General features: G+C 45.2%; 1 protein-coding gene across 2 annotated transcripts in view; it reads left to right on the top strand.

Annotated features, from left to right (window-relative positions):
- The first annotated feature begins 6,971 nt into the window (after nt 1-6,971).
- TTBK1 (tau tubulin kinase 1) overlaps nt 6,972-23,375 on the top strand; it is a 121,039-nt gene continuing 104,635 nt past the window's right edge. Inside the window, exon 1 of one of the 2 annotated variants that reach the window (XM_074949767.1) lies at nt 6,972-7,130. In XM_074949767.1, coding sequence (XP_074805868.1) covers nt 7,023-7,130 — 108 coding nt within the window. In that variant the 5' untranslated portion in view covers nt 6,972-7,022. The remainder of the gene's footprint in view (nt 7,131-23,375) is intronic. The other variant, XM_074949768.1, reaches the window with a different exon arrangement.

Below are 23,375 nucleotides of genomic sequence, written 5' to 3'. Positions count from 1 at the left end.
GCCCAGCTTTTAAAGGCCATATCAGTGTTATGCTACCTCTCTTCTCCACATTCACTTCTTTTGGTCAGTTTATCACTACTGATTTCTGCCCTAAAGCCTGCCATTTAAAAATCCCACCCGGTCCAAGCGAAACATTGAAAAAGTAACAAACAAGATGCATACAAGAGAAAATGGATATGATCTACGGTCCTTGTAAACGGCTGGGGGAGGGCGGGGGGGAAATCTAAAATGGTACTTAGGTGCTTCATTGTTCAGCATTGCAGCACCTAACTTCTAGGTGCCTAAAAGATCACAGGGACAACACTGCGATCCACAGAACCTGAGTTAAGCACCGAGACTCTATACAATGAAGGGGGAGAGAGAGAAGCGCTTTAGACTGCAGTCCACAAAAGCCAGCATGGTAGGTGAGGAGTTGCCTAAACTAATTGATGGGAGGTGCGTAGGAGAGGGAGGTTCTAAGCACTGCCCCTCACTTGGAGATTGGTGCCTTCCTGCAATCTGGCTTTAGGTGCCTATCTCTGCTTAGTGATCCATGAATGGGAATCTGCCTCCTTAGGTGCCTAAATTGTTTCTTGTGAGATGAGTGGATGATGGAGGGAAGGAGAGAGGAGGCTGAAGGGAAACCTCAAGACTTGCAGATGCAAGTTGGACAAGAGTACTGTGAGGGTAGACTTATGGATCAAGGAAGTGGCCCATAGAAGCAGGTGACTGTGAGAACCAGGCAGAGGAAAAGTCTGGCTAGCAATGGAGAAATAGAGCTGAGGAACAAGTTCACTGAGTTGGAAACTGAAAAGAAGAGGCAGGCAGTAACAGAAGATGGGAGAACAAAAAAGAAAAGAATAGCTAGCCCTACAAGGATAGGGGAAGAGTCAATGGACATAGCCAGAGTTTGGAGTCTGGGATGACTCATAGATTGCAAGGGAGAACAAAACACAAGAGGACTTGTAGCCAGAAAGAACAGAAGGAGGAAGGCCAGAGAATTGCACCAACACCAGGAAGAGGTAGGTCTGCTTGAATGAGGACTCACTACTAAGAAGAACAGACAGGACTGTCACCAAAGCTGATCTGGAGAACAGAAAGGTGTGTTGTCTACCAGGAGTGGATGGGACTGAGGCGGAACAGGATCCTCATGGGAGTGGGAAAGAATCTACTGTTTGTCCTTCTCATGAGAACAAATGATACAGCTGAATTCTCACTGAAACATATCAAAGGAGACTACGCCAGGCCGGGGAAGATGTTTGAAGAAATGGAGGCTCAGGTGACCTTCATTGGGATTCTGCCTGTCCCTAGACTAGAGGAGGAGGGCAAAGGCGAGAGAGATTGTGATGATCAACAGATGGCTCATGCAGTGGTGCTATAAGGAAGGCTTTGGGATGACCACTGGGAGGCATTCATGGGCTGAGGACTGTTCCCGTGGGATGGGCTCCACCTGAGCAGGGAGGGAAATAGATTTCTGGGATGGAGGCTGGCACAACTGATTAAAAGAGCTTTAAACTAGGAAATCAGAGGAGGCGGTTGGGAGGTCTGAGATAGTCTCCACACCTGATTCGAATAATGCGTGGGAGGAAAATCAAGTGAAAGAGGATACATCAGTGGAGCAAGGAACACGGGCAGGAGAATGGACAACAAGAGGACGGGTAGTGCCAATACCAATGACACTAAATCAGGTAGTTGATGCTGGCAGCGGAATGACTGCACATCATTGGGTGAGGAATGTGGGCGAAGCCGAGCAGAAACAACTAAGATGTCTGTACACCAATGCAAAGAGCCTGACACACAAGCCTAACAAATGGAGGAACTAGAACCACTGGTGCAGGAAGTGAAACCAGATGCTATGGGGTAATGGAAACATGGTGGAATAATCATCATGACAGGAGTACCGGAAGGACAGAAAGAAAGGTAAAGGTGGTGGAGTAGCATTGTATATTAATGACGCGCTAGACTGTAAAGAAATTAGAAGTGATGGAACGTATCAAATGGAATCTCTTGGGGCCAAAATCACTTTGGAGAAGAAAGGTAACAGAGGCTCCAATGGGACAGTTCTGGAGTCTGTGACACCCCCCATCCCAGGATCCGATCGGGATATGGATACAGACCTCTTTAACATTTTAATGAAATAAATGCTACTGGGAATTGTGTGATTATGGGAGACTTTAATTTCCCAGATGTTGATTGGAGGACAAACGCTACTAATAAAGGCAGGGCCCAGACATTCCTGGATGTGATGGCTAAGAGATTTCTTCACCAAATAGTCCCCGAACCAACAAGAGGCAATGCCATTTTAGATTTAGTATCAGTAAATAGCAATGACTTCATAGAAGAACTTGTTGAATGTAGAGGACAGCCTTGATTCGAGTGATCGTGAATTCAAACTAAGTGGAAGGATAAACAAAAATAGGGCTGCAACTAGAATCCTTGATTTCAGAAGGGCAAACTTAAAAAAAAATTAAGGGATTTAATTAGGGAAGTGGGCTGGAGTGAAGAACTCAAGGATCTGAATGTGGAGGAGGCTTGGAACTGCTTTAAGTCAAAGTTGCAGAAACTATATGGAGCCTGCATCTCAAGCAAGGGGGAAAAAATCATAGGGAAGGGTTGGAGGCCAAACTGGATGAACAGGCATCTCAAACAGGTGATTAAGAGAAATCAGAAAGCCTACAAGGAATGGAAGAAGGGATGGATCAGCAAGGAAAGCTACCTCTTGGAGGTCAGAAAGTGCAGGGATAAAGTGAGAACTGCCAAAAGCCGAGCAGAGCTGGACCTTGCAAAGGAAATTAAAAACCCATAGTAAAAGGTTCTTTCGCCATATAAATAAAAAGAAAAAAAGGAAAGAAGAAGTGGGACCACTAAGCATCGAGTATGCCAAAGAGTAACTGGGATAAAAACACTGTTTTACTAATGGTAGGTCGTGCCAGACTAACTTGATCACTCTTTGAGGAGATAACTGATTATCTAGATAAAGGAAATGCAGTAGATATGATCTACCTGTAAGCATTTGAGACAGTTCCACATGGGAAATTATTAGTTTTCACTGGAGAAGATGTGGTTTAATACAAGAATTGAAAGATGCTTAAGGAACTGGATGAAGTGGAGACAACAATGGGTCATGCTGAAAAGTGAACTGTCAGGCTGTAGGGAGATTACTAGTGGAATTCCTCAAGACTTGGTCTTGGGAGCAATCCTATTTGACATTTTCATTAGTGAGGTTGGCACAAAGAGTGGGAGTGTGCTAATGAAATTTGTGGATGACACCAAGTTGGGAGGTACTGCCAATACAGAGGAGGACCAGAATATCATACAAGAAGATTCGGACAATCTTGGAAACTGGAGTAAATAGAAATGGGATGAAATTTAATAGTGCAAAGTGCAAGGTCAAGCACTTAGGGACTAACAACAAGAATATTTGCTAGAAGCTGGGGACGTATCAGTTAGAAGCAACAGAGGAGGAGAAAGACCTAGGTGTATTGGACCATCACTGGATGACTATAAGCCCCTAATGTAATGTGGCTGTGAAAAAGACTAATGTAATCCTAGGATGGATCAGGTGATGTATTTCCAGTAGAGACAGGGAAGTGTTAGTACCACCATACAAGGCATCTGGAATACTCTGTGCAATTCTGGTCTCCCAGGTTTAAGAAAGATGAATCCAAACTGGAACAGGTGCAGAGAAGGGCTACTGGGATGATCAGAGGAATGGAAAACTAACCTTATGAGAGGAGACATAAGGAGCTTGGCTTGTTTACTGTAACCAAACGAAGGCTTAGGGGAGATACAATTGCTCTCTGTAAATACATCAGAGGGATAATCGCGAGGAAGGGGAGGAGTTATTTAAGTTAAGGGCCAATATTAGCACAAAACCAAAGGGCTATAAACTGGCCATCAATAAGTTAAGGCTTGAGATTAGGCGAAGGTTTCTAACTATCAGAGGAATCAAGTTCTGGAACAGCCTCCCCAGGGGAGTAATGAGGTAAAAAAACCTAACTTGTGTCAAAACTGAGCTGATAAATTTATGGAAGTGTTGGTATGATGAGACAGCCTATAACAGTATATGGCCCATCCGTGACTGCTATTAGCAAATATCTCCAATGGACAGAGATGCAAAACTAGATGGAGAGAGCTCTGAGTTATTACAGATAATTATTTCCTGGGTGTCTAGCTGGTGGGTATTGCCCACGTGCTCAGGGTCTAACTGATCACCATATTTGGGGTCAGGAAGGAATCCTCCCGGGTCAGATTGGTAGAGACCCTGGGGGGTTTCACCTTCCTCTGCAGTGTGGGGCATGAGTCACTTGCTGGTTTGAACTAGAGTAAATGGTGGATTCTCTGTAACTTGAAGTTTTTCAATCAAGATTTGAGGACTTCAGTAACTCAAATTATAGGCCTATTACAGGAGTGGGCGGGTGAGGGTCTGTGGCCTGCAATGTGCAGGATGTCAGACTAGATGATTATGATGGTTTCTTCTGGCCTTAAACTTAGTGAGCCTGAGACTACAGAGTTACTTTCTGTCTCTCGGCCCAATGACTATTTAAATGTTTATCCACCTCCTCCAGCTGGATTTTGAATGGGAACTGATCTGGTAGGCAGCCTCTGAGCATGCCTACTGGATCAGGCCCCACATGCAACTTCAGCGGACAACTGCCTACCTTCCCCCCAGTTCATGAATCTCTCTGGGGCTTAGGTGGGAGATAGTATCTGGCAGTCCAGAGTGACCCAGCAGTGCACATGCCCAGAGGCAGAGGGAACTTTTACCCTGAACTTAGGCCCCAAGTGAGTTTAGGCACCCACAGGTTTTAGCAGGAGTTTTGTGGATCACAGTGGAGCCGAAACTGGGATTCAGGCATCTAAACCCCAGACTTAGGTGCCTATGTCTGGGGTTTAGGCACCTAAGTAGCTTTGTGAATCCCACCTCTACTCCCTTCCCGTTACTCTGTGTTGCTGCCACCCTTCCAAGGCCAAGATCCTCAGCTCCCTTTGCACTCCCTGGATACAGGGCCTGCAGTGTAGTGTGCCTGTCCCCTGTGAGTTGTGCTGCTGCCCAATCATGCACCTTATAAGGGCTGCAGGAGGGATCTTCTCTCTTGTGCCACTCTAAGAGATGTGCAGCGAATAAGGGAAGGGTGCCACAGGCATCACTCAGCCCCTGGGGTGCATACTGGGCCACGTTCATACCTGGAGTAACTTCATTCGGTCCAGTTGAGGTACACCAACTCCTCATTAGGTTCTCACACTGCAGCGCTCCTGGACATGCTGGCTGGGGAGAAGGAGCCTGGGATGGAGCCCAGACTGCCTCCAGCAATGCAGAGCACTAGCACTATGAGTCCATGAAGCAGACCTCTTGCTGGTTCTCACTGAACAGAACTGAAACTTGGCCTGATGTCCACTGCCCTTTCCTGGATGTCAGAAGAGCTGCTGTCCCGTAGTCCACTCTTCATGTGTCCCTGCATCTATGAGAAACTCCAGACCCCTTTGGCAGCACGTTCTTCTGCTACACTTCTAAAATATTTCTTTTGCCTCTCTCCTCTGTTTAATGATTGGTTTGTATTCTAGCTTATATCATTGGGTGGAGTGGTTTGCAGTCTCCTTTCCCAGTGGCATACAGTTGCCCTCTTTTTCTCCTAATCCTTTCCTGCATTCCTTGCATGTATTGTCTCTTTGTTTTAGAGCACGACTCTCTCTCCTTTGAGATGCTAGTTGCATTTTTATTTGGTGATCTTCACGTGACATCTTCACATCCTGCCCACTTTGTGGCACTAACTCCCTCTGCGGAACTCACACATGCATGTCAAACCACAGGTCTGAGCCTTCCAGCTGCCCTTAGGGAACGACCACCTCTTCTCTCTGATACACAGCTCGCTATTTTCTGATTATTATTCCAGCCTGGAGAAGCCTAATGGTCGAATGACCAACTCTAACCTTACTTTCTTATTCAGCATGTACGTGGTTAGCTGTATTTGATCTCTGCAGAAGAACTCGTTTTATATCCAGAAAGGGCATATGGGCTATATACCAGGGAAAAGGGGGCAGAGCTACCAAGAAACCTGTGAATCAAAGGATTGTGGGCTCTGAGGCCAGAAAATAGCCTATAGCAGCAGGCGAGATAACCACTAAGGTTCCTTTAAATGAATAAGATTAGCACTGATATGAAGCTGAGAGTCACCTTTATGGAGGGATTCTAACCAAAAATTCAAGAAAAAAACTGGCTACAGAATCAGGTAATCTGGATCTCATGGATGAGTGAGAGCACCTCGCCCTGGAGACAGGGAGAGAAAGGAGGGGGAAAGGAAAGTTGATATTCTATCTGTCTCTGTGCTTGAATTTAACATTTTTAGCAAGGCTTGTGTCTTACAAGGACTAATCTATATGTGGCTGAAACCCCTTCTAACTGTGCCCTTCTTCTCTGCCTGGCTGTTAGCAGTGTTTGTGACCCTGGCGCTCTAGAGGCCACCCTAGCCCCCTTTGGCTTCCAGAGCATAGTACCTGGCAAGTCTTGGGGATGGGAGTGTTGTATATGGTCAGCTAGAAACCAAAATAACAGAAAATGAATCAGCTGCTCTGTTTTTTTATTTTTTTTTTTTTATTTTTTTTTTTGCCTGGTACAATTACGGCTTTCTTCGTTGTTCCCACCCTGATACTCAGGCTGTATGCAAGGATTTGGCATTGGCCCATCTTTGAGTTGCTGGCTATGAGGCCCAAGAGCACTAGGACCCTGCATGGTGTAGCCAGTAACTTGTCATCTCTTCAGTTGGTGCTGTGGACTTGGGGCCTGGTTGCTTCTGCCAGGTTTGTGCATGGAGAGAGCTGAGGAATTTGTAAAGCAGGGTGTTGCTTGCTGTGCTCCGAGGTGAGTTTGCCTTCTTCCCAGAGATGCTGTTTCTGATTGGCTCTAAACCAGAGCTGTTGAGATGTAGTTTCAACAGCATCAATGCAATGACCTGCACTAACCCTCCTTTTCTCCCTTTTGTTTTTCTTCTCAGATAAATGGCTCATTTAAATTGGGAGCTACTAAAATACTTTCTGGCTGGCAAATGCAGTGCCTAGTAGCAGCTATCAGGGAGGAACCAAACATGAGTGGGGGAGGGGAACAGGTCGACATTCTGCCGGCCAACTACGTGGTCAAGGACCGTTGGAAAGTGGTGAGTAGCTCTGACTCTGAATTTCCACTACTGGCCCAAAAGGCTCTTCTCTGTGATGCTGTAAAAGTGCTTCTTGCTGGTCCCAGGACTGATCAGACGGCACTGACTGAGGGAATCTGGGTCAGGGCATGAAAGAAGGTGATAAATATTACACCAGTTTTTTGAGACAGCTGATGTTTTAGAACAGCAAACCTGCCAGGGATTTCTGGGTAGGATGAACTGCTGCTGGTGACCTGATGAGCAAAGCTCTCAGACTCTGAGATACTACATTGCCAGTTTTCACGTCCTTGCTCTAGAACCCAGCGGTGCTGGAATGTTTCAATCAAATGTTTGTAATCATGTTTTAACGCTGGTAAACACAATGTATTTTACCTTAACCCCATCCTCAGAAACAGCAGATCCAATGTAGGTGAAACTTTCCAAAATCAGTCAGCTGAAGGTAGACGTTCGGCAAGAAAAATATTGGCTTGAACAGTTTGTTTGGCAAAGTTATAAGCAGCTGAACACAGGGAATCAAAATGGAAAGTGTCATTCAGCCTTAACTATGGACGTTGCTACCAGCTCTGCCTATAATAAATTAATGAGCCGAGGAAGTTGCTCTGTCCCTGTCAGCAATAATTGACTCTGGTTGTTGTAGAAATAATAATACTCAGCATTTAAAATGCTTTACTCACACTAATCCTCACAACAATCCTTTGAGGTTAGTAAATATTACCTCCAGTTTACCATTCAGGAAACTGAAGCCAAAGGAAGTGACGTGCCTTCCTCAAAGCCATAGAAAAAGGTGATGGGAACTTTGGAGGTTCTGATTCCCAGCTGTGGGCTCAAAGTGCTGGACCACACACAATCTGAGTTGTGCACTGAGGGCCCAGAGATTGGAGTAGCAAGCAGATTTATTTTGGCAGTCCTGGGTTCACACAGGACACAAGCTTTACCAACGCTAGTAAATCTCATAGATGCGCTCTCACGCATTTATCTGTATGAAACCCCTTAGCAGCCTTAGCTTGTCCCTACTAGATGTAATGGATGAATATTGCTTACAATTAATCTGAAAGCTTTGTTGAGCTCACTGGGAATGTTCAACAGCTGGCTAAGTGTGGGGCATAGAATTAATCATGTACCTTTCTTGTGTTGTGGAAGGTGCCTTGTTGCAGAAAGACCTATTTAAATGAAGAATAAATTAACTGAATTTCTTTCAGGTAGGGAGGCTAGCCTACTCCGGTGCTGTGTTAATTATGTCCCCTCTCACCCTTTGCCTGTCTTGTCTATTTAGATTGTAAACTCTTAAGGGCAGGGATTGTCTCTTACCAGTGTTTGTGTTTGTACAGTGCCTAGCACAATGGGGCTCTGATCTCACTTGGGACCTCTGGGCACTACCATAATATGAAATATAAATACAAAAAAGAGAAATTAAATGAGCTGGAGTCTGTGTTGTAGATGTGGCTTTATTTTGAGGTTCTGGTCGTATACTTTTCTAGTTTGCTGGAAGAAGTGTAATAGTAGCTGTCCTTACTTTTCCTCTGCATTGTTTAATACTGCTTCAGCACATCCCATCTACAGATTAGGGCACTGGTAGTTGATGATCTCCATGTGTACTGTGTCCCAAGGCAGCTGGTAGGCAGATGGCATGTGTCACAAGGATTCACTATGCCTAGTCACTGGCAAGTGCTTGCACTGGGTTAATTTCTTTTGTAAAGCTTTTCGGTCTGCATTAGTTGTGGCCAGACCATGACACCATGATACATTGTGTGGCAGAATCTTGCAGCTTTTTATGATTACGGTTTGGATGGGAGGAAAGAATACTTTAAAAAGAATGCGAAGGACAGCATGGCATTCCTGCTAGTCAAAGGAATGCATTCAAAGTTATCCTGCTGTGGGGTGTGTTGGGGTACTAGCTTCTCTAAGTACTTAGCAGTTATCATTTCCAAGGCCTAGTGCACCCAAATATTGCACTGGTTTAGCTAAAATCAGTTTTTAATCTGATTTAATTAAGATGGTGCAGCCCCTTGCATGGATGAACTTAAATCAGTTTACAACTGGTTTATAGCTAGGCTTGGAAGGATTAGATTTGTATCATTAAAATGTAGATAAACGTCAATTTCACTGTATAGCCACAAACTGACAAAATATTTCCATTGATAATTGAAATTTACAGATAGGCCAAAAAAGAGAAAAATGCTGCTTAAGAACTTAGTTTGATTTAAGGATATTGACAGTACATTTTGACGTGATGTTGACAATTTGTGTTTTAATGGTTATAAAGCTTTAACATTTTGAATATCAACAACTACTGTCTCTAAATAATTGTCTGACCTCCCCTCTATAATTTCCTGCAACTGTGAAAACTTAAATTGATAAGAATAGGGGGGAAATATTTAAACCACATAATTTTGGGCGAATTTGAAAATTTGAATAGATAAAAATTGAAAAAAATGCTTAAAAATAAATTTATATTGTCCATCAAAACTATTAAAAAAACAGATTCTGCCAAACCTTCCTGTAGTGATTTGGTGCTACATTAATATAGGTCAGTTGTAAACCGAGTGAAGACTGAGTAAATGTCACCTTGGAGTGTGATGCAGAGATAAAATTTCTACACACCATCAATGACTGCTTCTTGGAACAGCTAGCCCTGGAACCCACAAGAGGAGAGGCAATTCTTGTTTTAGTCCTAAATGGAGCACAAGATTTGGTCCAAGAGGTGAATATAGCTGAACCACGCAGTAATAGTGACCATAATGTGGGGGGGATAATACCAACCCCCTCCCAAAAAACCCCAACTGCAGTAATATTTAACTTCAAAAGGGAAACTACACAAAATGAGGGGCTATTTAAAAACACCATAATAGAGGCTCAGAGTAAATGTGTACCCCACATCAGAAAAAAACAATAAGAGGACTAAAAGAATGCCACCATGGCTAAACAGCAGAGTAATGGAGGCTGTTAGAGACAAAAAGACATCCTTTAAAATTTGGAAGATGCATCCTAATCAGGATAATAGGAAGGTGCCTCACCAAAGGCTTCAAGGAAAATAGGTGACCCTAGGATCAGAGGGAAGTTTCTCTCATGTAACTGGTTAAAAGATTAGAAACAAAGGGTAGGGATAAATGGTCAGTTTTCACAATTAAATGGAGAGAGGCAAACAGAGGGGTCCCCTAAAGATCCGTACCGGGACCTGTGCTTTGCAACATATTCATTATCTGGAACAGGGAGTGAACCGAGAAGTGGCAAAATTGGAGATGATACAAAATTGTTAAAGATAGTTAAGTCCAAAGCTGACTGTGAAGAGTTAAAAAGGGATCTCACAAAACTGGGTGACTGGGCAACAAAACAGCAGATGGAAATTCAACCTGGATAAGTGTGGTGTAAGGCATGTTGGAAAAAATAATTCCAACTACACATCTATAATGATAGATTTTAAATTAGCTGTTACCACCCAAGAACAAGATCTTGGATTCTCTGTGGATAGTTCTGTGAAAACTTCAACTCAGTACACCACAGCAGTCAAAGAGACAAATAGGATTTTAGGAACTATTAGGAAAGGGGTAGCAAACATCATAATGCCAGTATATAAATCCATGGTGCGCCCACACCCTGAATACTATATCCAGTTCTGGTCGCCCATCTGAGACAAGATAAAGTAAAACTGGAAAAGACAGCGGGGAGACAGCAGGAGCTGGTGAAAAAGTGCTCAGCACTAGGACAGCATGGCAAGGAACGTGGCAAGTTTGACCATTTTAGCAATGTGTGCAAGAGCAGAGCAGAGTCCCAGAAAGATTCAGTCAGACTTGTACAAGAGGAGAGGGGGATGGCACGTCAAACAGCATAAGGTGACATACACTGGATATCTACTCACAGCAGAGGGACTGAAAGCAGATCCCAGCAGAGACAGGCCAGCTCCACTGGATGTGAAAGGGGCACAGCACTTCACCGGAAGGATACATTTTCTGTCTGTGTTCTGTCACTCCTGGCTGCGGAACCGGAACCCAGACGTCTGCTCGCAAGGCAGGATGTGTTGTAGGACTGGGCAGATCCCCAACAGCAAGCATTGACACACACAAACAAATTATAACGGATGCTCCTGTCCTGATGTACTACTGTGGTAAGCCTCACCCCGGTACTAGCACCTGCTGCAGCTGTGATGCAGCAGCACAGAATGCTGCCCTGGGGAGAGAGATGGCCAGTGGGAGGGCAGCTTGAGCTGGGGTGGGCTTAGAATCCACCCGAAGGGGCAACTGAGGAAGGAGAAGGAGAAGAAGCGAGATGCTGAGCTAGTGGATGAACCAGACCCTGGGTAGGAGGTGAGGGGATAGAATAAAAGTGGGGAACTGAGGAGGAGAAAAAGAAGGAAAATAGGAAAGGTTTCAGATCAGAAGAAGCAGAAAAAAAGTAGACCTAGGTATGTGAGCAGACACTATTAGAGAAGGGGAGTAGAGGGAAATAAAATCTACAGATGTACTGGAGAGAGGGTATCAAAGACAAAAAATGAAAGGAAATCAAATTGGTGAAAAGGGGAGCTGATGAGAAAGCTGTGTTAGATGAAAACAGATCCTGAAAATAGTGAACAAGAAGCCCACCCACAAAGGACCTAAACATAGAGAGTGACTGTTTGGACATCTATTGATGGAAGACAGTTCAAAGGTGCCTAATGGACAAGTGAGGGCACACTTGATGAGGAAACCCACTTGTGGATAAACTCAGTGAAAAGAGATACAGCCACAGAAACACTGAATCAAAGGAGCACTGCAGGCTGAAGAGAAGCAAAGGACAGGACAGCAAGAGCGGTGCTAGACTCCAGCCAAGGAGGGGAAAAGTTGATTCTTCTCTGAAGTGGCACTGTATGTTGCAGCGTAATCTCTCTGTTCTTGTTAATAACAACGCATTTGATACTAATTGCACAGCGTGTACAAGTTCACAAAAGTTAATGTGTTGGTATCCTGTAGTTTTATTATTATAAGGAGTAAGTGTTTGGTAATCTTCTGTATTATTTATGCTCCTGGTGCAGTGTTGGACCTTTTCCTTATAAAGTTCTAAAGATTTTAAATCATCCCTTTTTTGCTTTGGTTTTCCTCTGCCTTTCCTCACAGTTAGCCTAGCCTAGCTGGGTCCCCACACTGCCAGCCAGCAGGCCACTGACACTCCAGTGTGATGCATCGGAGAAAGGATTGGGTCTAGGTCTTTGACAGGAGCAGCCGGTTGCTCTGTGTCACTATCCCATAACAAATAGTACGCTGTTAATTCCATGGTAAATAACTGACTCCTGTGATGCATCCAGGTAATTAACAAATCCTGCTTGTTCTCCTTTGGGTGCTCTGGGCTCCAACCCTAAACACGGGCCTCAAGATGTGATCAATTTGATTTCCTTTCATTTTTTGTCTTTGATACCCTCTCTCCAGTACATCTGTAGATTTTATTTCCCTCTACTCCCCTTCTCTAATAGTGTCTGCTCACATACCTAGGTCTACTTTTTTTCTGCTTCTTCTGATCTGAAACCTTTCCTATTTTCCTTCTTTTTCTCCTCCTCAGTTCCCCACTTTTATTCTATCACCTCACCTCCTACCCAGGGTCCGGTTCATCCACTAGCTCAGCATCTCGCTTCTTCTCCTTCTCCTTCCTCAGTTGCCCCTTCGGGTGGATTCAAGTTGCATCTGATGAAGTGAGCTGTAGCTTACGAAAGCTTATGCTCAAATAAATTTGTTAGTCTCTAAGGTGCCACAAGTCCTCCTTTTCTTTTTGCGGATACAGACTAACACGGCTGCTACTCTGAAAGATGTGACCTGACTCCTGGTGGACTACAAAGCTCATTGGCAACAAAGGCAATGATTGCTGAGGGCCTCTAGGTGTCCTTGGCAGGATATGGGGAATGTTGCTGCTGATGCGGGGTGGATAGGTGAAGGCATGCCAGAGAGAAAAGCATTCCAGAAGAGATGACAATGAATTAGGGGGAAAGAGCTGGAGGGATTATGTACAGGATGGGTGAGGCTGTTGCTCAGAGCGTTATATATAAAAACGAACTCCAGATTTAGGGAACAAATCTAGAAATTATTTAATCTTCCAGGATCCCTTTGATAGCTCCTGAATCCTCCAGGCAGCATCCAAACCCACCTCTTTGGTTAACTTGGAGCGGTAATCACTTCTTTTAAACATTGTACTTTTCTGTATAATAAGATTCCAGGAGAGTCACTGTGAAGCCACGAATGTCTGTAGAGTCAGTGTGAAGTGATGGAAATTGCTACGCGCATGGCTGAAAGCTCTTTTTGGTCATAATTTCACCAGATTCAATCACCAGTGGGATTCGTGGTCTGTTACTGGCCAGTTTTTAAGATCTCAGCCATTTTGACTTTACGAATTGCACACATGCTGAATACAGCTAGAGTAAGGCATGTATCAAGGCCATGCCAAGAGACCTAGATAGCTGAGGTAACTGAGCCAATCGTCATTTTTACTGTACAGATAATTTGCATGCAACAGTTTCATTGGTTGTATGAGGGAGACTGCACAGATGGGGGATTACTTGGCCCAACTGCGACATCCAGGTGACTGCGCAGGCTTTCAGCTACTAGTTATTCTTTGTACTGCTCTATTGCCTGGGGCCTAGTCAGAGACCAGGAGCCCATTGTGCCATTTATCTCAGTAGTTAAACCCTTCATGTCTCACCACACACCTCTGCTCTGTTGCACTGGTCTCCTGGTTTTCATTTCTGTGCTTCATTGTAGCTGCCATCTATGATCCTTCAGATTTAACTCTCATATGGTGTGTGTATGTGTGTGTGTGTACAAGTTAATATATTAAAGGTAGGAGTTAATAAAACCCATGGCATGAGGGTCTTTACACTCTTTGTCTGTGGATATGCAGAAAGCCTTCTCCTGATCATAGGAACATAGGAATGGCCAGACAGGACCAGGCCAGGAGTTCACGTTGGCTAGGGTCTCATCTTTGTCAGTGGCCAGCACCAACTGCTTCAGGGGAAGGTGGAAGAACTATTCAATAGGCTCTGTGATGGGGTGTCCACCTCACACAAGCCCTGAGCAGGTTATTGTGGGCCAGAAGCAGCCAGTTAACATAAGATTCTGCACCTGGAGTGGAAGCAGGGATAGACAGGGCCTAATGGCAGATTCATCCCAGCTGGAGGAGAAACTGGGCTAGGAGTATAGAACAGGACATGAGCACAGGAAGGGGCTTCGGGGGCAGCTCTTCAGTCACTCTCCAGGGAGAAAGAGAGTTTGCTAGGGACAAGGAGAAGTTCTGGAGAGGAGAGTAAACCCTGGGATTTAGCCCTGGATTAGAAGCTGAGACGGGGGAGTAGCCACTGAGAGCAGATGAATCTCGGGCTCGTAATCGCAGAGGTGGGCCAGGAGCTAGAGAAGCGAGGTAGGAAGGAGCCCAGGGAAAACAGGATCTGAGATTGAGCATATTGTGGTTGCTAGACACAAGATCCCTGGGCTGGAACATGGAGTTGGGGGTGGGCCCAGGTTCCCTTCCAGCCCCGTGGCACTGAACCAGAAGACTGACTGATGGCATATGACCAACCTGTCCAGTGGGACTCTGACACCCTGGAAGGGGAGGACTAAATAGGATGAAGAAAGGAGCATGCATGTCCCAGAGTAAGAGAGGGGCTGCTGTGCAAGCAACAGACAGAAAGGGGCGCTAGATGGGCTGAGAGCTAATCCTCAGACCCAGCCACAAGGAGGTGGCCCAGCAGTGAGCGTTTACAGTGAGCGTTTACCCCATTACAGGCAGTTATGAGACAACCTGCCCCCAGGAAAGCTCCTGCTAACCCTCAATTGTTAGAAGTTGACTTGTGCCCTGAAAGGGTTTTTAAAAACCTTTTCTTCCTGTTAATTTTCTAGTGGTGTTTACTATGAGAATGCTGGAGTTTCTTGATATCCATACCAATGTCCAATCTCCTTTTGAATCCTGCTAGGCTCTTGGCCTCAGCAGCATCCTGTGGCAGTGAGTTCCAAAAACTTGTTACACATTGCGTGAAAAAGTATTTCCTTTCATCAGTTTTGAATTTGCTACTTTCCTTTTCACCGAAGTTCCCTTTTTCCTGTTCTATGAGACAGCAAGCTTTGTCTATCTCCCTTTCCTCAGCCAGTCATTTCTTTATATACAGTTCATCTCTTTTCTATGGTGAACTGTCCCAATGTTTCTAGGCCTCAGAGCATTCTTGTTGCCCTTCTCTGGACCCCCTCTGATGCTGCTACGTACTTGCATTTCAGCAGTGAATCAAGATATCCACTGAAAACTTGTACAGTTTTCATATTCTGAGTGATATGGTTACAGTGAATCCTCCTTACGATTTCCTTTACTGGCAAGGAATTCACATAAGAAATTAAGCAGAGGAGAGGGGAAGATCTGAAAGAGTGTGTGCTTGAGAATTTTGTTTTTGTTAAGTGTAATTAAAAGTTTGTCCTCATACCCTGATAATTCAAAGTTAGCCGACTTCGACAGACTTTGTTACATAAGCAAACCTGCTAATACGGTGAGCTAATTGCTGGGGGAAGCTCATGAAATCTTTGGGGACATGATGTGAGTGAGAGGAAGAGCCTTTGCAGCCTCTCTGTTTGGTGCTAATTATAGAGACAAGGTGGATGAGGTAATATCTTTTATTGGACTAACTTCTGTTGGTGAGAGAGACAAGCTTTGGGCATGGCTACACTTGCAGATGTAGAGTGCTTTGAGTTAAACCAGCCTTCGTAGAGCACAGTAGGGAAAGCGCTGCAGTCTGTCCATACTGACAGCTACAAGGGCACTGGTGTGGCCACATTAGCAGCTCTTGCAAGGGCCACAGAGAGCAGTGCATTGTGATAGCTATCCCAGCATGCAAGTGGCTGCAACATGCTTTTCAAATGGAGGTGGGTGGCGTGGAGTGTGACAGGGAGTGTGTTGTGTGTATGTGGGGGGAGAGAGAGTGGGTTTTTTGGGGGGGCTGGGAGCATGTCAGCATGCTGTCTTGTAAGTTCAGACAGCAGCAGACCTCCCCTCCCTCCCGCCCGCCTCTCTCTCTCACACACAGCATTCCACAGTAATGGTTGCTTTGTCTTGGAGCAGATAAGCATGCCGGCTGTCAGAAACGGAGCTTTCAAAGGGCATATCCGCATTCCTGCAGCCATTCCAAAACAATGAGAAGAGTAGCCGCTTGTCTTAAGGGGATTATGGGACGTTTCCGGAGGCTGATCAGAGCGCAGTAATACAACACCTCATTCACACCGACACCCGGGCGTTTCAGCCAAGGCGCAACAAGCGTTAATCTTCTCACCGAGGTGGAGTACCAGGAGCGGTCTAGCCATGGAGTCAGAGTGCTCTACGTGCCTTGCCAGTGTGGACGGGTAGTGAGCTAGGGCGTCCGGGGCTGCTTTAAATGCTCTCTAACTCGCAAGTGTAGCCAAGCCCTTTCTTTCTAGCCACATGGAGTTCTTTTTTAGGTCTGGGAAAGGTTCTCCCAGCATCACACCTAAATGTAAGATGGAACAGATTTAGTATAAGTAGTTAGCACATATTGTAAGGGAACATTCAAGATAGAATGGCCTGTTAACACCTCTGCAGTGATAGGACAAAAACAGGGGATTAGTGGGTTACAGATTGTTATAATAAACCATAAAGCCAGTGTCTCTGTTCAGTCCATGATTTTTAGTGTCTAGCATAGTTATGAGTTAAGGCCATGTCTACACTGTGTACCATACAGCGGCACAGCTGTGCTGCTACAGAAGTGCAGCTGGAAGGTACACTCTCAGGTTGGGTGCCAGCAAGTCAGATACACTTTGTTATCTCAAGCAATTGCACAGAGAGAGGGAGTGCACTAGGACACATGGTTTCCCCCACCTAGGCAGGTCGCTCAAAGATAAACAATTAGAGCAAGTATTTATACCTTTATTACAGACAATAATAAGCAACAAGGGCATATTGTTTTTACATATTCCTTCATGATATCTTATTTTTCTTACCATTTCTCTTATAGTCAGCATTCTATTCTTATCTAATGCAAGGTCACAACAGCCTCTTTCACAGTTGTTTTCCACTCGCTTCACCCTATCCCCGCTTCTACAAATCTCACGTTATTAAAGCTAGAGTTAGCCTCACTTCTGCTCAATATAGAGGCCTGCATCAAATTCCCTTTATCTGCTTCCACACTGTTTTCCTGCATGAGTTCATTTGAGAGCATCGTGATTGTCTGGTCCAGTAGAAGAACTTACCTCACCCGCCTTGTCTCTCTAATATCCTGGGTCCGACATGGCTACACCTGCACTGGTGCTAATTATGTCACACTCCATGTCTGATGTTCTTCCTCCACAACTCTCTCTGCCCCTTTACCCACGTTTCCCCCTATCCATGGAACACACCCTGTCCTCATCACATCCCTCCCTGAGACTCAGCTGAAGTGAGTCAGTAAAGATGTTCACCTATTTTTTGGTTTATTTAACAAGCCCAAACCTGCTGCGCATTTGCCTGGCTCCGTGCCTGTGTAAACCCGGCCTTCTTGCCCACTGGTTTATTCTGCCTTCCCTGCCGTTGTGCCGGAAATGAGGCTGTCAGCGTGGGGCAGGGAGCGTGCGTTTATCTGCACTGTGGTGCTTCCAGCACACTTTGGGAGCTGTGAAAGAAAGAAATAACAATTAATTTGCAAACTGGACACCATTAAATTAGGCTTGAATAAAGACTGGGAGTGGATGTGTCATTACACAAAGTAAAACTATTTCCCCATGGTTATTCCCCTCCCCCCCCCCCCCCCCTGTTCCTCACACGTTCTTGTCAACTGCTGGAAATGGCCCTCCTTGGTTATCAGTACAAAAGGTTTTTTTTCTTTCCTGCTGGTAATAGCTCACCTTACCTGATCATTCATTACAGTGTGTATGGTAACACCCATTGTTTCATGTTCTCTGTGTGTATAAAATCCCCCTACTGTATTTTCCACTGCATGCATCCGATGAAGTGAGCTGTAGCTCACGAAAGCTTATGGTCAAATAAATGTGTTAGTCTCTAAGGTGCCACAAGTCCTCCTGTTCTTTTTGCAGATACAGACTAACATGGCTGCTACTCTGAAACCTGTAACAATGATTATGTGGCTGCAGCCTGCAGCATTGTGCTGGTAGCTGATGCCTGACTTCTGCTTCAGCGGATGGTCAGGACGGTGCTTCTCTCTTTATCCTCAGTAAACTTGCTGACTGCAGCCAGAAGCCCTTTTTTGCCTACCAGTCAACTTCTCCCTCAGACACCCTCACCTGTTCACCCATGCTGTAAGGTCTACATGGGAAAAACTCCCAAACAAAACAGAAACAGCCACTGCTCTCCTTCTTCAGATCCCTCTGTGAGCCTGACCTAGGCTGGTCTGCCTGCAGAGCATCCCCAGGCAGGGGGTGAGCTGTCACTACTGTTCACTATGAGGAACAGGCTGGTTTCACTGTTTCCTCCTCTTTCCCCACCTATCCGTTTGTTGTATTCATCAACCTTGTTAGCTTTCTGGACACCACCCAAATACAAATAATAACTTCACACAGAAAACTGATCAAAGAGCGTGAAGGTCATAAAGTCAAGCACTTAAATTTTAGGAAACGCCAGTATTACGGTTGCCTGTGCAACCGAATTTGCCTGACTTGGGCATATGTGTCATGATATGGTCTTTAATCATCACTTTAGTATCTGTGGACTTCACAAAGATTAATTGATTTATCTTCTCAACACTGGGGAGATGAACAGGTGGTGTTATTGAATAGGAAACTGACACATAGAGACATTAAAGTCAAAAGTGTCCACTAATTTTTGGTGCCCAATTTGAGACCCATAGGATCTGATTTTTCAGAGTACTTAACATTATATAGCACTCGATGTGTTCAAAGCATAGTTCTTAGTGAATTCAGTGCAACTGTGAGTGCTCAGTGTTTCTGCAAATCAAACCCCAGGGTTTTAAGTCAGACACCCAGAGAATGAGAGACACACAACTAGTGGCCATGTGTGAAATGCTGAAGTGACTTTCCCGGCATCACACAGGAACTCTGTGGCATTGGCAAGGATAGACTCCAGTTCTCAAGGGCAGCATTCAATTGCCTTAACCATGAGGCCATTCTTTCACTTCCTGCAATCCCCTCCCTCATTGCATATTTTCCAGTTTCTTCAGCAAATGAGGCTGGGACCTTAAAGACAACAGCCCTGAATCATCCCCAGAGCAGATCTGTTCTGTGCACTGAATGAGGCAGGGGTCTTGTGGAAAATATAGTATGCGATCACATAACTACAAATGGTATATAATGCATACGTACAAGGGGACCAAATTAAGGTTACCCAGGCTGACTTAATTCTGACATTTCCTAACTTTTGAGTGCTTGACTTTGCAACCTTAATTTTCTTTCAATATAGTTTTCTGTATGTAATTTCCTAGGTTTTAAAAAAGCAAATTCCATCATGTGGAATCATATTGCTATCCATGTGGTTCATCAGCAAGGTTGTAACCTTTAGATCCACCATACAGACTTCCACTTCCAGACTTCCACAGACTAGCCACTTGAGCTAATGATGTAACTGGAGCAATGGTAGGTTGTCATCCTCTGCGCATACCAGCCATTAGAAAGGGATGGGATACATGCTTTGCCCGCGGGTTTCACAGGTATTTGCTGACAGCAGAGGAATGCTGAGAATTAGGAATTCTGGGTTCCATTCCAGGCTCTGTAAGGGAGTGTGCTCTACTGGTCACAGACTCTTCTACCAGTTTGCCCCCAAAGCCTGTGCCAGTCCTATCTTTTTACCCATGGCTTCTCGTGTGAGACTCTCCATCCCTAGCTCTTGATCCCCATCTCCTTGCCCAGACAGTTCCAGTCCTCCTGCACCAGCTCCCCATCCCCTCCTGCTCTAGCTTACAGTCCCCGTCTCCCCCCTGCTCCTTGTCTAAACCTACTCCCTCTGCCTCCCCCTCCCTGGTCCAGCTTATTTTGGGAAGTCTCAGCCCAAATAGTTAAAGTTATAAGCAAATGAAAACAGTCTTACAGTGGATAGCGTTGCCTTCATAATAGCCACCATTGCAACCTGTACCACTTAGAACCATAACAAACATTCAGCTGTAGTCAGACCATGGTCTCTAACATGATCTTGTCGGTTTCCAGCTTTGTCTTTCTTAGTAATTCCAGTTAAAATCTTCTTCTTTTACAAGTCATTTGTCTGTCAGCACCCCAGCCGAGGGTGCAGATTTCAAATATGGCAGACCCACGTCTTAGCCACTCAGCCAGGCTGCTCTTCAGATCGAATGTGCCCAAACCATGTGATGTAGTTATTGCGCCGTACTGGGGCTTACCCAGACCAGTGAGGGGTCCTGTCACCACCTGCCTGATAACTTTGAGGGCCTTAATGCTCTGCTGCTGTGGCTCAGAGCCCTGACACCAGGAGCCAGCCCACAAGCACAAAGGTTTCACTGGGTTGCCATCAGGCCAGTTACTCCTTGCAGGATGACCTCAGCAATGTCCTCCAGTCCCAAATCCCCCCGAATCTGTCTCCCCACGTTCTTAACTACCAGACACTTGGAATTTTCCCTTCTGGTTCAGCACCCCTGAAGGAGTGAAACCTGCCCCAATTATCAGCTCACTCTGGGGAACACAGTTTGCACACCAGAGACCTACTTGGGGTAAAAATAAATGAAGGTTTATTTAATAGAAAAAAATCACAGATTGGAAGATGAACTTGTCAGGGGAAGCAAACATTTACAAGTTACACAGGAAATAAACACAGAGACGCAATCTCAGGCTTTCACACATCTGTGTTTGCTCAATTCCCTTTTCTGTAAGTTATCGCAGGACTCTGACCAGTTTCCCAGCATGCCCTCTGTCTTGGAGGGGATCTCGCATTCCAGCATAGCTGGTGTCCTCAGTTTGTGGATAACAATTCTCAAACCCAAGCCTGTTTTTAATTTTTTTCTCTCTTTTTTCCCTCCTCTCCCCCCCCTTTCTCCTGGCATAAAGACTCATGGTTATTGGAGGGGGGAAAACTCCCTTCTTTCTTTGTTTTCCAAGACTTGGGTTTGCTTTTCTTATCAATGTCTTTCCATGTTGAACTTTGATGGTTCAATATTGTGTTTTTCTGGCTGGACAAGGGATGGGTATTGTGTAAACAACTAGCCTGGGAGGTGCCTCCCCCCCCCGGCCTGATTACTTCACCCCCTTTTGTGAGGCAATGCTGTAGTCGCACCGCAGTTACAATTACAAATCTCTAGACATGCAGATATTCATAGCCATAACCTGTATGCATATTTCTTACTGAACATCAAGTTTGGAGCATGACAAGCTTTCATAAAACACCGGACTTGACATATTTATACACAATCACATGGTATAAGCCTGTTGATTCAATTGCTTGTTCTTTGGGGTTCAGAACCCCTCTTTTCCCCTTAGGGTGTCTGGACTCTGGTTGTCACAGTTATCCTGTCTCTAGCCACTAGACAGACTCCCTCCTCAGACCCAAGGATTCATAGATTCACATTTAAAGCCAGAAGGGACCATCAAGTCTGATTTCTTGTACAGCATGAGCCAGAAAACCTCATCCAATGAATCCAGCAATCCAGCCCATCAGTAAAAGACAGAGCTCAGAATTCCTAATCTCCAACATCCTACATAGATATATAGAGAGAGGTCATACATAGATATATAGAGAGAGGTTGTAAACCGCCCAGCAAAGTCCTCTAGCCTCACGGGCTAGTTCCTAGGTAGTAGTGGGGATGTGAAGCTTCAAGCCCTGCTGATGACCCATCTTAGGGGGTTCCTCAGCTGTACACAATAGAATTGGTTCTCCAATTTTCTTTCTTTTTTTTAAAAATGGTTTATTTAATGCTCTCAGTGCCGTTCCTACTGCTAAAATGAACAGGACAGTGGTGTAAGCAGACTTCCAAAAGGAGGAACTGCAGGCACTGAACCCAGTTGAACCAACTGGGTAAGCATGTTTGAGCCACAGGGTGCTGGAGCCCAGGGCTCAGCTGAGATTGGGAGAGTTGCATAATTCCACCCAGGAAGGTACTGGCCTGATGCCCGAGGGCCCCTCCAACTGACGCCAGGGAGAGGAGCAGTGAGCCGTGAGCACCATCCTTTCACCTCCAACTCGTAACCCATCCTGGCTGCAGGGATAGTCAGTGCATACTGCTGATGTCGGTACAGTGTTCAGGGTTGCTTTGCAATTCACCTCCTGCTGGTAACTACTGGTTCCAGCCTGGTGGCCTCCTAAGAGTGCAGCGTGCTGAATTCACGCCCTGAACCAGTAGAGCAGTGTCAGGAAGAAGTTCTCCAGTCCTGTCCCCTGTCCCTCTTCCCATCCCTGGCTGATTCACGGAGCAAGGCTGACCAGCTCTGGGGACTAGTAGGGAGCTAAAGAGAAAAGATCTTGAGGGGCTTTCTCCCCAAGCTAGTACATAATAAGAAGCTGGTGGTTTGCAGGTGTGCCTGTAACTGATGCATGTTGAAGCTTAGACTTCTTTAGCACTGTGTTTAACTCAGCCAGAATTGCTTCAGATCTGCTGCTCCTGTTGAGATTAATGGTGCTCTTGTTTTCTATCCAAAGACCTTGAAACCTTCATTTAGTCAAAGATACAGGCTGCAGGTAGTGCTTGGACACTGCTGCACCTTTGATGGAGAGTGGCTGAGAGCTTTCTGAAATCTGAAGCTGAAATGGATCTTTTAAAAGACCTCCCCAGACAGCTTTGCATCTTGTAGAATACAGCCCTGGTTGGAGTGGGTATTCGGTTACTTTTATACTTGGGATCGGCTGAGTGAGATGCAGATGTCAGTGGTTTAGGCTGCTGGAGACTTTAATCCCAGGCACTTTCCTAGCATTTCTGTGCAGAGATGGGAAAGAAAATGAAGCTGTTACTCTGCCACACGTTAGATACATAGAAACAGGTCGGGGCCAATACCTCATTCCCTTGAACGATCTTTGCCTTGAATTTTAAGCACAAATGGATTTCCCTTGTGCTGCTGCTGCTGTTGCCTTGTCTCACAATAATCGTAACAGGCCATGAAGTGCAAGAATGATTTTGGCGTCTCTCGCAGGGACCTTGCTGACCTAAAGGACATTGTCAGTTGCTTTTTAATGTATGTATCTTTTTAACCATCTGTTGTTTGTGAAACCCTCCCTTCCTTTCTTCTGCTCCAGATTATTTTTCCTTCTTTGTCTTCGGGTCTTGCTCTGGTTCCGGCCAGGGCCTCCTGAGCCAATTTGCTTGTCTCTCTCTATGCCAGGGGTGTCAAACTCATGCGGTGAATAGGGCTCAATTCCCTG

Source organism: Natator depressus, chromosome 3 (assembly GCF_965152275.1).
Source record: "Natator depressus isolate rNatDep1 chromosome 3, rNatDep2.hap1, whole genome shotgun sequence".
Lineage (NCBI taxonomy): Eukaryota > Metazoa > Chordata > Testudines > Cheloniidae > Natator > Natator depressus.
The sequence above is the reverse complement of the archived record's forward strand: the minus strand, read 5'-3'. Positions and strand labels throughout refer to the sequence as shown.